Source organism: Saccopteryx leptura, chromosome 4 (genome assembly GCF_036850995.1).
Source record: "Saccopteryx leptura isolate mSacLep1 chromosome 4, mSacLep1_pri_phased_curated, whole genome shotgun sequence".
NCBI lineage: Eukaryota > Metazoa > Chordata > Mammalia > Chiroptera > Emballonuridae > Saccopteryx > Saccopteryx leptura.
This window is the reverse complement of record NC_089506.1, coordinates 199,862,939-199,876,298: the sequence shown is the minus strand read 5'-3', so window position 1 is coordinate 199,876,298 and position 13,360 is coordinate 199,862,939. Positions and strand designations below refer to the sequence as shown.

General features: G+C 48.6%; 1 protein-coding gene across 1 annotated transcript in view; it reads left to right on the top strand.

The window, feature by feature from the left end:
- Positions 1 to 13,360, top strand: part of XYLT1 (xylosyltransferase 1) — a 332,499-nt gene that overhangs the window by 308,792 nt on the left and 10,347 nt on the right. The window contains exons 10-11 of the mRNA XM_066382542.1: positions 5,000 to 5,195; positions 12,121 to 12,454. Of these exons, the coding sequence (XP_066238639.1) occupies positions 5,000 to 5,195; positions 12,121 to 12,454 (530 nt within the window). The remainder of the gene's footprint in view (positions 1 to 4,999; positions 5,196 to 12,120; positions 12,455 to 13,360) is intronic.

Sequence of the window (13,360 nt, the reverse complement as noted above, 5' to 3'; positions counted from 1 at the left end):
TCAAGCTGCCAAAGTCTGCGAGGAGCCTGGCGTGTGAACTCCAGGCTCCCTAAGTGGTTGTATGAACCACTCATTGCTCCCTCTGTGCTGTCCTTCGCTAACCGCTCCCACTGTCCCCACATGGCTAAGCTCTAGGGCCATTTCAAGTGCCCCGTCCTCTGTGAAGCATGCTGAGTGCTGAGAGCTCCCCCTGAGGGCCCACCCAGACCCGCTCCCAAGCTGCAAGTGGCTCAGACTTACCTCCCCCCCCCCCATTGCCTGTAGCAGCAGTGCCTTGGGCCAAGGTCAGCAGTGACTCTCTCTCCCCCTTCTGGTCTGGGGGCAGAATTCTTGCTCACAGAACCAGAATACAAATCCCTAGTCCACGTTTGGAAGATGAATGTTGTTCAAGAACAGTTTTAATCTCAGGCTTCTGAGAATTTTTAAGGTAAATGAGCTCATAGAAAATTCCAAAAGGCACCCCCAATTTATTTAGGGTTGTTGAAATTTTCTCCCAGTTCTTATTTCAGGGTTAGACAGGCCACCAAGGTGCCTCTGGCCTAGAAGCTTTTGACTTCTCCCTTAATTTTTATTATACATATAATAGAACCACTGTGCCTTGCTGTGGGCAAAGCTGATATATTTATGACTGTGAACCTGAAAATAAATCGGGGACAAAGGACCCTTATCCCAAAAGGCAGAACAGAGTGAACCCCTACACCTAGGGTACCTGGGGAGACAGTAAGTGAAAACCTTCTTTCAGGAGTCTCATTTTCTTGGGGCACTTCATGCGAATCGTGCCTTTCCAGTCTGTGGTATATACAGCCTTTCATAAAAATAACGTTTATTGATTTTTTTCTCATTATAAAATAACGCATGCTTGTTGCAGAAATTTTCAAAATGGCAGATTGAGAGAAGAAAAAAATAAAGTTTGCTTGTGAGCCACCCTTTAGAGATGAAGATGTCAGTATTTTATTATAAGTTCTCAGATTCTAATGCCCTCCAGGGCCGGGCACAAGGAGAGTGTATGGGTCAGTGCTGGCCCTGAAGGCAGCCGACCACGGCGGCCTAGAGCACCCGTGGTCCCTGGGCTGAGCTCCTGTGCATCCTTGCCCTGTGGGGATGGAGGTGCTGAGCTACCATTTTTCCAGACAAATCAGAAATCTAGATTTCTATGAGTCTTCCATTTTTTGAGTGCCCACTCATTTAAATAAGGAAAAAACACCTTTGGATGAAATGAATGTATCTGTGGCATCTTTTATGTTGTATTGTATTGCACCTAGTTAAAACAAACTCCATTCTTAGTTTTAATTATCATATACAGTCAAGATAAGTTCCAGAAGGCATTGTGTTCAGTCCTGGGTTACATGTATTCCTAGATGTACCTTAGAAGCACTGGGTTCAAGAGAAAATCCTGTTAGAATTTTCTCTCAATCAACAAGTATTGATTGAGCATCTACCATGTGTGACGCTCTGGGTTAGGCACTGGGCAGTCAGCTATGACCCAGACAGACCAGGCCCCTGAGTTGAAGGCCCTGCCATTCTAGCATGAAGACCAGGATCTAAGCCAGGGGTCCCCAAACTATGGCCCGTGGGCTGCATGTGGCCCCCTGAGGCCATTTATCCAGCCCCCGCCGCACTTCCGGAAGGGGCACCTCTTTCATTAGTGGTCAGTGAGAGGAGCACATTGACCATCTCATTAGCCAAAAGCAGGCCCATAGTTCCCATTGAAATACTGGTCAGTTTTTTTATTTAAATTTACTTGTTCTTTATTTTAAATATTGTATTTGTTTCTGTTTTTTTTTTTTTTTTTTAAATAAGGTATGTGCAGTGTGCATAGGGATTTGTTCATAGTTTTTTTTATAGTCCAGCCCTCCAACAGTCTGAGGGACAGTAAACTGGCCCCCTATGTAAAAAGTTTGGGAACCCCTGATCTAAGCGCTAGTACACACAAGAATGAAAGATCAGTAGGGATAAATGCTCTGCTGAGAATGAAGGTAGAATCACGTGATAGCAATGAGTTGGTGACTTAAGATTCAACTCTCAAGGAAGATCTCTCTGAAGTGGTAACATTTAAGCAAAATGATAAGACTGAGCCAGCCATGCAATCTAAGAGAAGAAGAGCATGTCCAACACAGAGAATATCCTATGCACAGATCCTGAGGTGGAAATGACCTAAGCATGTTCAAGAATCTAAAATAATGTCTATGTAGAATCCAAAACAAGGTTCCATGTGGCTGGAAGGTGGTGGTTTGGGGCAGAGAGAAACAATATAAGGCTAGAGAAAGGCATAGCTTTGTAGACCAAGTGCAGAGTTTCGATTTCATCATAAGCATTAAGAAGAGCCACACGTGGTATTTAAGCGGGTTGGTGGATATGGATACTGTGGGGTTACAGTGGACAAAAGTAGAAGGGAGACAAGGGAAGAGGCTTCTGCCAGGGTCCAGGGAAGGCGTGATGGTGGCGTGGACCAGGATGCTTGCATGCCTAAGGCAGTAGAGGATGGCTTCAGGAGGAGAGGGCAGGGTTTCTTGATAGAAGGGGAGGGAAAGCAGTCAATCAAAGATGAATTCTGTGGTTTCTAGAGTGCTTGACCATTGCTCATTTACCTGACCCCTTAGCACCGCACCCTGCAACTGACCACTGCGTTCTGGAAACAGTTTCTCTTTTTGACTCCCATGCCAGCAAGCTCTCCTGTCCTTATACCTTCACTGACCTGACCCTCCTTACAGAACAAACATTGGTGGTACATTATTTAGCTACTGCAGTAATGCTGCATAACAAACAAGGCCCAGATCGGTGTTTAGAAATGATAAGCACTGATGCAGAACTCAGGTTTGCGGATCAGGTGGGCAGCGTTCCTGGCATCTCCCCCGAGTCCGCAGCCGCTGCAGGTCGGGAACAGAGCTCTGTTGTTCTTGGCTGGGATTTGCTGGCTGGGACAACTGAAGCAGCTCTGCTCTGCCCCAGAAGTCTCATCCTCCAGCAGGCTAGCCCAGGCATGCTCCCAGTTACTAGGAGTTCATCTGTGATTGCTTTCCCTCTTCTTTCAAGAAACCCTGCTCTCACCACCTGAAGCCACCCTCTATCCCCCTATGCACTGCCAGCATCCTGGTCCATGCCTCCATCATGCCTTACCTGGGGCTCCTTTCCTTGTCTCCCTCCTGCTTTGTCCACTGTCACCTCAGAGTAGCCATATCCACCTCCCCTGCTTAAATACCACGAGGGGCTCAGCTTACTGCTCAGGATGAAATCCTCACCTGGTCTGCAGAGCCAAGCTCTCATCACAAAAGAGCAAGAGAGGAAATGTACAAGGCTCCGTGAGGCCCTGGCTGGGAACTGGCAGGACACGCCGGCCACCACGGTCAGCTGGCCGAAACAGATGCAGGGGTCGGGAGTAGACTCTGCCCCGTCAGGGCCGGGATGCCTGCAAAGTCACGTGGAAACGCACAGGGAGACGGAAGAGGTGAAGGACTGGAGACTGATGCAGGCGGCCACGAGACTGGACCACCATTCTCTGTGCCTTCCCATACAGTCACCACTGTTCAGCACTGGATATTCAAGTTTAAATGAACAAAAATGACGTGAAATAGAAAATTCAGTTCCTCACTCTGACTCCAGCCACATTGCAAGTGCTCAGCAGTCACAGCGGCTCGAGGCTCCGGTATTAGAGAGCGTGGCTGTAAAACTGCGTGCCCTCGCGGCACACAGTCCTGCAGCACAGTCCGGGGCGAGGGTCCCTGCTCCCAAAGTCCAGACCCAGAGCAGACTCGTGTGAGCCACGACGACCAGAGAGCAGTCTGAAGATGGTGCAGGCTTTCTCTCAGAGCCCCAAAGGCATTGATTGCAGCAACTAGACGGTGATTTCCGGAGATGCGTAAACACAAAACACAGGACGAGGCTCCCCGAACCGTTGTAATTGGAGGTAAAGACTTAAGCTCCAGATCAGGACCAGAGGGAAGGAGGCTAAGCAGGAGCACTGATTTGGAGAACACGGTTATTAAGGAGTGCACGAGCACCCTCTGAGTGCTGTGCAGCTTACACATCGCAGAAACCAGCAGCCTTTCATTTTACAAGTGAGAGAGACCAAGCTGGGCTCATCCAAAGTCCCTCCCTCGCTCCCTCCTGGGGCACCTCTGCTTAGTTTCCCTGCCCCTTTCTCCCAGGGAGCCTTTGTGGACCAAACACCTGCGTCTTAAAATAACAGCTACCTCTTTGTATGAATATGTGGACCTTGGATTAATTTTTAAGGATAATACCCAATGCCGTGAAAGAGAAGGACAGTGAGAGCATGAATCAGTCCACCTTTGTTGCTAGAGTCGGGCAGCAGATATAAAGAGCCCCTTGGAGATAAGAGGGAGAGGTACCAAGAACCATTTTTTCCTCAAGGATGTCTAATGCAGCACTGTTTAGAAAGGCCAAAAAATTAGAAACCAGATAAACAGCCGATGATGGGGAACTTGCTCTGTAAACTACGGCATTACATACAATGGAATAATGTGTATCATGTTTTCAGAGACTTTCAAACACGTGATCATGCTCAGAAACTACCATGAAGCAGAGCAGGATGTAACCAGTATGTACACTGTGATCTCACCTCTGGAAGATTTATGCAAATATATGCATAGAAAATAAAGCTGAAGGGAAATACGTTAATATCACATTGTTTACACATTGTTGTTGCTTCTCTGTTCTGAGCACCAGAGGGTCAATAAATACCTGTGAGTTGACATCCTCCACGTAAAGAAGCATCAAAAGTAGCAATTCTTATTTTCGTTGTTGTCGCTGTGCGCTCGTACAGTCAGCATACTTTACATTTATAATCAACCAGAAAGCTATGTTAATGGCTATTGAAATCATAGAGACCCAGGGAGCAGCTTTCGGGAGCATGATAAGCATTGTGTGAAATGGGGTTTGTTTTAGGAACAGGATTAGCATGATGGGTGGACACCCCTATCGTGAGCCTACACGTCTCCAGCCCCGACCAATGAGTGCGTATGAGACTGTGCATGTTTTTCAGGTACTATCCAATGGGCCACCCGGCGTCTGTCCACCTCTACTTCCTTGCGGATCGCTTCCAGGGCTTTCTGATCAAGCATCACGCTACCAATCTGGCCGTGAGCAAGCTTGAGACGCTGGAGACGTGGGTGATGCCGAAGAAGGTCTTCAAGATCGCAAGCCCACCCAGCGACTTCGGCAGGCTCCAGTTTTCCGAGGTAAGAGGCCAGATGTTGTCATACATCATTGCCTTTTTCATCCCCCTTGCTGGGTCCTGTTCCCTGATCCGACACCTAGAGCTGGAGCTGGAGGTGAAGGGGGGCTTGGAGAGCCCCAAAGGTTAACTCCCCTGTGCCTGGAGAAGGGTCTCCAGCCCCAAACACTGGAACTGGCATCTTAAACAGAGCAGGAGGAGAGGGTCAGTAGACCAAACCAACCTGGAACCTTGGTCTACTTTTTATAGTAGAACTTCTTTTAATTTTCACTTTTATCCTAGCTAGTGACTCCTCTAAACCTGTGTCAGTAATCGACCAATAAAAAAACAGTTTCCTAATGAAGTAAGGCATTAGTCCCATTTTACATATTGGAAAACTGAAGCCTATCGATATTCAATGATTTTTTTAGATCATAGCTAGGGAGTAGGAGAACTTGAAAATGAACCCAGGTTTCTTAGGCTGCAAATCCTATGCTTAATTGTGCTTTTGTCTCCCTAGTTCTTAGCACAGGGTTTAGCTTAAAATAAATACCAGATTAGTCATTGGATGGATGAGTGGATGGATGACTGGTTGGATGGATGGATGGATGGATGGATGGATGGATGGATGGATGGATGGATGACTGGTTGGATGGATGGATGGATGGATGGATGGATGGATGGATGGATGGATGGATGACTGGTTGGATTGATGGATAGGTGGGTGGATGGATGGATGGATGGATGGATGGATGGATGGATGGATGACTGGTTGGATGGATGGATGGATGGATGGATGACTGGTTGGATGGATGAATGGGTGGGTGGATGGATGGATGGGTGGGTGGATGGATGGATGGATGGGTGGATGGATGACTGGTTGGATTGATGGATGGGTGGGTGGATGGATGGATGGATGGATGGATGGATGGATGGATGGATGGGTGGGTGGATGGATGGATGGATGGATGGATGGATGGATGAATGGATGACTGGTTGGATGGATGGATGGATGGATGGATGGATGGATGGATGGATGACTGGTTGGATGGATGAATGGGTGGGTGGGTGGGTGGGTGGGTGGGTGGATGGATGGATGGGTGGATTGATGGATGGGTGGGTGGATGGATGGATGGATGGATGGATGGATGGATGGATGGATGGATGGGTGGATGGGTGGGTGGATGGATGGATGGGTGGATGGATGACTGGTTGGATGGATGGGTGGGTGGATGGATGGATGGATGGATGGATGACTGGTTGGATGGATGGATGACTGGTTGGATGGATGGATGACTGGTTGGATGGATGGATGGATGGATGGATGGATGGATGGATGGATGGATGACTGGTTGGATGGATGGATGGATGGATGACTGGTTGGATGGATGGATGACTGGTTGGATGGATGGATGGATGGATGGATGGATGACTGGTTGGATGGATGGATGGATGGATGACTGGTTGGATGGATGGATGGATGGATGGATGGATGGATGGATGGATGGATGGATGGATGGATGACTGGTTGGATTGATGGATGGGTGGGTGGGTGGGTGGATGGATGGATGGATGGATGGATGGATGGATGGATGATTGGTTGGATTGATGGATGGGTGGGTGGGTGGATGGATGGATGGATGGATGGATGGATGGATGGATGGATTTTCAGTGATTGGACAGGTGAACTGATGCATGGATCTATAGAACACAGTTTCCATATCTCCAGAACAGTATCAGTATTAGTTGTTTTTCTGCCTGGGGAGATGGATTTATCCAGCACCGCCCTTGTAGCCTCAGCGCTACCTCCAGACCCCGTCTGCCCTCTGTCTCCTTCTCCAGCCTCACCCAATACCACTCTCCTCCCCACTCACACGTGTCATTGTCAAGCATGCCAAGTTTGTTCTTGCCTCAGGCTTGGCACATGCTGATCCTTCTGCCTAGAATGCTTTCCGCAGATTTTCACCTTTTTTTGGTCTTGCTGATCTAACTCCAGATGATACGCCTCCCACAAAGCCTCCCCTGCCCACCCAGCTACCAACAGCTACATTCTCCACTTGACACATCCTTATTTTATTTTTTTCTTCGCACTTACCATCTCACATCATCTTGCTGAGTTCTCTGATCACTTGATGATTGTATTCAAGAGAACTAGGATGGTATCACTGTCACTCACTGCTGTGTCCCCAGCTCCTAGAAGAATACATGGCATCTGCAGGCGCTGCATGAGATTTCTGAATGAATGAGTGCCTGCACTTGCTGGTGACCCTGGAAGGGAGGGGAACCATGATCAAGTGTGGTGAGGGTTGCCCTCACAAAACTCCTCACGGGATTTCTGCCTTCCTGTCAGCAAGCGGCTAAAGCAGTGATTCATCCCTGGACTTAAGTACCCCCAATGAGTTTGGCTGCCAGCTTAGGGGCTGATTTTAGAATGTGGAGAATCTTGAGGAAAGGAACTGGGCTGGGAGTAAGTGTCCCACTCACTTATATTTTCCTTGCTGCTCCTTCTCCAGCCCCCATGGCCCCACCTGGCTGACCTGTGCCCTACTACTGAATGGGCATTGAACAAGCATGGGTGGGAGTTTCTTGTGAAACCACCATTTTCAATTAAGGCTCCAAATAGATTGGCTGGATTTGAGCTGCCATGGGAGCCCGCTCGATAAATTATTGGTGCCAGGGGGCAATTAGATGCTGCCCCAGTTGGAGTCTGTGCTGGGGGCCCAGGCGGCCAATTGAGGACATTAATGTCCCATTAACAAGATGGATGCCTGGTGGCTGGGCTCTCCCTGTTTATCAGCCTGCCATTGGGAAACTGGGCACTTCTGGCAGTGACAAATGATGCTGGCCACTTCTGGCTGGTGATTTGTGAGGGTTCCTGCTGTAGCTCTGGTCCCCTTGGCGTGAGAGCCACCAAGATCTCTGGCAGAGTACCAGCGTGTGAGCAAGGAGCCCTGAATCTTATATTTCAAAATTTTTTCCTAAAGCCTTCATTTTAAGGCAAATGTAAAATTAGAGAAGAAGGAGGGAAGGAACTGCAGGGCCACTTTGTGGGCTGTTGAAGCTCCCTGGTGAGAAGCTCCCTGGTGTTGGCACAGCCCCAGGGCTATGCATAAGGCCTGGCTCACAACAGGTGGGCAGCTCAGATAGATAGCTCCATCCCGTGGGAGACCCCAGCTAGCGGCTTAGAGAGTCACCCAGTGTTTACAATACACAAGGTGCAGAAGGAACAGAGGTGATCCAGACAGACCAGACCCTTGTGGTCATGAAATTGCTCCCTAGTGGAGCAGCCAGTGAGTGAGCAAATAAATGAACAAAAACATTTCAACTGATGACAAGTATTATAGAAAGAAAGTGAAATTCTGTTCATGTGATTGCTGAGGTCTCAAGAGACTAGTGAGGACTACTTTCAGTGGGATGATTCATTCAGGAAGGCTTCTCTAATGAGATGATTTTAGTGCTGAAAACTGTAAAAGATCTGGATTTTCTAAGAGGAGAGCATGTGCCAAAGCCCTGAGGCTCCAGGCGGGAGCTTGGCCTAGTCAAGGAGCAGCAAGGCCAGCGGGACCCGAACACAGTGAGCAGGAGGGAGCGTGGTAGGAGGGAGGTCTCTGAGGGGATAGGGAACAGATGCTGAGGGGTCTTGCAGGCCTTGGCAGGAAGTTTAGCTTGTATTTTATGTGCCATTGGAAAAACCTTTGGTGGGTTTGAAGTTGGGAAGCAATATGAACTTGCACATACACTTAAATGTGAGCAAATGATCCTTTTGTAGAGAATGGTGTGGACTTTCAGAGCAGTGGTGAGAGGATCCTGCAGGCCACAGAGGGTGTGACAGCAGCTGGGCTCCATCCGAGGCAGACCCTCCGTCCCTGTGCTTGGGGGTGGCAGCTGACTTCCTCCTCCTCTCAGAGTTTGGGGACAAGGTCCAGGTGTTCCACTGCTGGCTGCTTTATAACTCTTCTGCCCGGGGTATTTTGGTTTTAGAGATTTGTTCAGCCCCGATTCTGTGAAGGATTAAAAGGTGATTTCTGCAGTGTCCCCACACTCCCCCAACGGGTCATTAATCCTTCCCCTAATGTAGTATTTTGAGCATTAACCCATCCGTCAGTACCTGTTGGAAAGTCAGCGTGTGCAGGGCCTGGGTGCACGTGCTCAGGCCCTTTTCATCGTGACACAGATGGAAGGTGGATGGATAGGTCAATAGATGATGGATAAATATGGAGATAGAGATGTATTGAGCGACTCCTATGTGCTCAGGACTGTTTGGAGCACTAGAGATACATTGATGAATAAGCCAGATGGTGTCCGTGCCCTCACGGAGTTGACAGTTTGAGCTAGGGAGAGAGACTAAACTGAAGGTTGCAATACTGTCCAAAAATAAAAAGACTACAATGGGCCAATGCTTAGACAAGCACCTGTAAGCAGGGCGGTACCTCTGAGCAGGGAAGTCTTCCAAGTAGCGGGGACACCCTGGCTGAGGTCTAGATGACAGGAGGCTGGGGGTGGGGAAGGCAGACTGTGCCAGCGGGAGGTGGGCAGGGACACAAGATCAGAGGAGAGAAAGAGATAGAGAGAGAGAGAGAGAGAGAGCCCTTCCCAAGGAGGCGCTGAGTGTATTCCAGGGGGCCTGCAGCAGGGGGTGAGAAGAGGGGAGAGAAGGCAACAGAAACAGAACAGCCCCTAAAGGACCAGTCTTCTCAGGACAGAGCGCGAGAGCAGGCTGAAGAACAGTGGGATGCGCTGGAAAGGGTTGCACAGGGGATCAGGAGCGTAGCTTGAATCCTGCTTACTCGTTCATTTATTTCTTCAATCAGTAGTATTGTTTCCATTCGTGCTGCGTTCCAGCCAGTGCGCTAGGCGCCAGGGGTCCTCAGGAGCGGCCAGCCCCTGCTGATCCACTGGGAGGCAGAAAGTGCCAAGATTTCACCAGTCTGGAAGCGTCGGTGCCCCTGCAGAAATGTCACAGCAATCACTACCTGTCCTCCCTTTAGGACCACTCTTTAGGCCGTGGTCTAAAGGCAGAAATCTGAAGGAGTCTGTGGGCCTATGAATGTGCATGCCTGAGCGTCCCCTCTGGTAGGTGGTAGATGTTTGGCTCATATGTGCTTGATGGATGAATGAATGAATGAATGGCAACACATAGACGAGGAGATAAGAACACAGCCTGTGCAGTCAGACTTCCTGGGTCCCCTTGCTGGCTTCACCCTTCACGGACCATAACAAGTTATCTAACTGCTCTGAGCCTCAGTTTCCTCATCTGTAAAATGGGGATGACAAGAGTCTCCCTTTGTGGAGTTGGGAGTGAGAGTTAAATGAGTTGATGCATCCAAGTGTTGAGCCGTATGCCCGGCATAAGCTCTGGCACGTATCAGCGTGCAGCTCTGTGTTCTGGGGAAGGGTGGCCACACTGCCTCGTGGTGAGAACAAGGAGAAAGTGAAGCAGCTCCTGTCTGCACCGAGCGTGTGGAATCTTCTCGGGGTGTAGATGTGCATACCCTCACCTGCACCCTGGTCTGCGGACACACACGTTGGAGATGTGGCCGTGGAAAGCCCACAGAAGCAGTGCCAGCCTTAGAGTGTGCTCACTCTCTGCTACCAGCATGCCTCATGCTGTGTCTTCAAAAGCGTTAAATTAAACCTCCTAGGGAGCAGAAGATCCTAATTTAATTTGATTTGAAACAGCAACAGAGCTCAATATCAGGGATTTCTGCAGTTAATTCATTTTTTTGTGTGCCAGGTCTTTTACTCTACAGATATTGATTGAGCACTTACTGCATGCCAAGCACAGTGCTGGGCACCACAGGAGCTGTGGACCACAAGGACAGTTCACAAGGTCTATCTGGCTACTGGGTGGAGACTAGATTGCAAGTGACAAAAGCAGAAGGAGGGGCCTGACCAGGTGGTGGCTCAGGGGATAGAGCGTCGGACTGGGATGCTGAAGACCCAGGTTCGAGGCCCCGAGGTCGCCAGCTTGAGCGCGGGTTCATCTGGTTTGAGCAAGGCTCACCAGCTTAAGCCCAAGGTCGCTGGTTCGAGCAAGGGTCACTCAGTGTGCTATAGCCCCCAAGTCAAGGCACATATAAGAAAGCAATCAATAAACAACTAAGATGCCGCAACAAAGAATTGATGCTTCTCATCTCTCTCTCTTCCTGTCTGTCTGTCCCTATCTGTCACTCTCTCTGTCTCTCTCTCTGTCTCTCTCTCTCTCTCTCTCACACACACACACACACACACACACACACACACACACACACACACACAAAGCAGGAGGGAAGGCAAGAGGGGATTTGTGGAGGGTCCAGACCATGAGTCCACTGGCTGGCAGGAAGGGTGGATTTTAACAACCATCTCCCATCCCTAGGGTCTAGCTCAGAATGCTTTAGGGAGGCCAGAACTGTCTTTTACTGGGAAAGCCATGTGAACTCCTACAAATGACAGGTGATGCCGAGGGACCCTCTTTTTTACTAGCTTATGATGGGGCGGCTCCAAACCCTGAGTTCCAGTCTTATTCAGAACAGTCACACTAAATGGAGGCCTGTGATCTAGAAAACCAGGGAGCAGAGTGGACACCAGCTAAACCTGTTCAATGGTAGGGTAGTATGTTTTCTTGAATAATCTGCAAGCACAGATTTATTCATTCACCTATTCATTTATTCATCCATTCATTCAATGCACATTTTCCCCCAAAGCACACACCATGGCCAGGCACAGGAGACCCAAAGATTAGTGAATTCACCATAGGCCTTGTAATCCCCCTACCTTGGTCCAAATCCCAGATCTTCTGCTTACTGCCTGTCTGACTTTGGGAAAGTAATTTAATCGGAACCTCAGTTTCCCCATTTTCTCATCTGTGAAATGGGTATATGAAACCCAGTAAGCAGGACCCGGGCCTTTCTGGGACCCAGCCCTCTAGCTCAGGCTCAGTGATTTTAGGACTCGCTCTTCTGTTTCAGGTTGGCACTGACTGGGATGCCAAGGAGCGGCTCTTCCGCAATTTTGGGGGTCTCCTGGGACCAATGGACGAGCCAGTAGGCATGCAGAAATGGGGGAAGGGCCCCAATGTGACTGTGACCATCATCTGGGTGGATCCTGTCAACGTCATCGCAGCCACCTATGACATCCTGATTGAGTCCACTGCCGAATTTACCCACTACAAGCCCCCTTTGAACTTGCCCCTGAGGCCTGGGGTCTGGACCGTGAAAATCCTCCACCACTGGGTGCCAGTGGCAGAGACCAAATTCCTCGTCGCACCTCTGACCTTCTCCAACAAGCAGCCCATCAAACCAGGTAAGTACTGCCAGGGTCTCCTTGGGGGAGATGTTCCCTCCCCGGGGGGCCTCAGGGGCCTGCAGCCTGAGCAGGCTGCCCAGCTGTGGGGAAGGTGGGCCCCTTTCAAGAACAATACTCCCTGCTCTCAGCATTTTCTTTGCTACTGCACATTGCGGTGACGTCATCTGTCTATGAATTAGATAACTTTTTATTAGCTTTGCTCCCACTGGGCTCCCAGAAGGCCCTGGTCATATTTAAGATAAGATGAAAAATATACCCAGGCAGATATTGAGTTTCAGCAAATCTTGTTCACTGTTTAAGAAATAATAATTAAAATAGAGGAGTTTCTGTTCATCAAAAATAGGATATACTAGGTCAAGTGATTTTCAACCAGTGTGCCGCAAGAGTTTTTAAAATATGCAGTACCTGACCATTTAGTCAGGGGCACTGACCTCTCTTCTTTTAGATTGTCAAATAAAGAAATGACAACAGCCGTCCAGTGTGAATGGATAAAAATCATACCTACTTTTTTTCTCAAATCAGCAAAATACATATTCTTTGGTGTGCCACAGAATTTTAGTAATTAGTTTATATATGCTGTGAGATGAAAAAGGTTGAAAATCACTGTGCCAGGTGAAAAGACGTACCTATGTTGAACAATAAATTGATGTTTCCTCCCTTTCTCTTTCCTCTTTCTCTCTGAAATCAGTAAGTTAAAGAAAAATTCAGTGCTCATATTCAGAATATATAATTCCATAAATCAGAGTAAGCTATAAGACACAGGCCAAGTCTGGCCCACTTCCTGTTTTTGTAAATAAAGTTTTATTGGGACGCAGTCACACCCAGTCATTTACATATTGACTGTGTCCTCTTTGGGGCTACAGTGATAGCGTGGAATAGCTGTAACAAAAACTATGTGGCCAA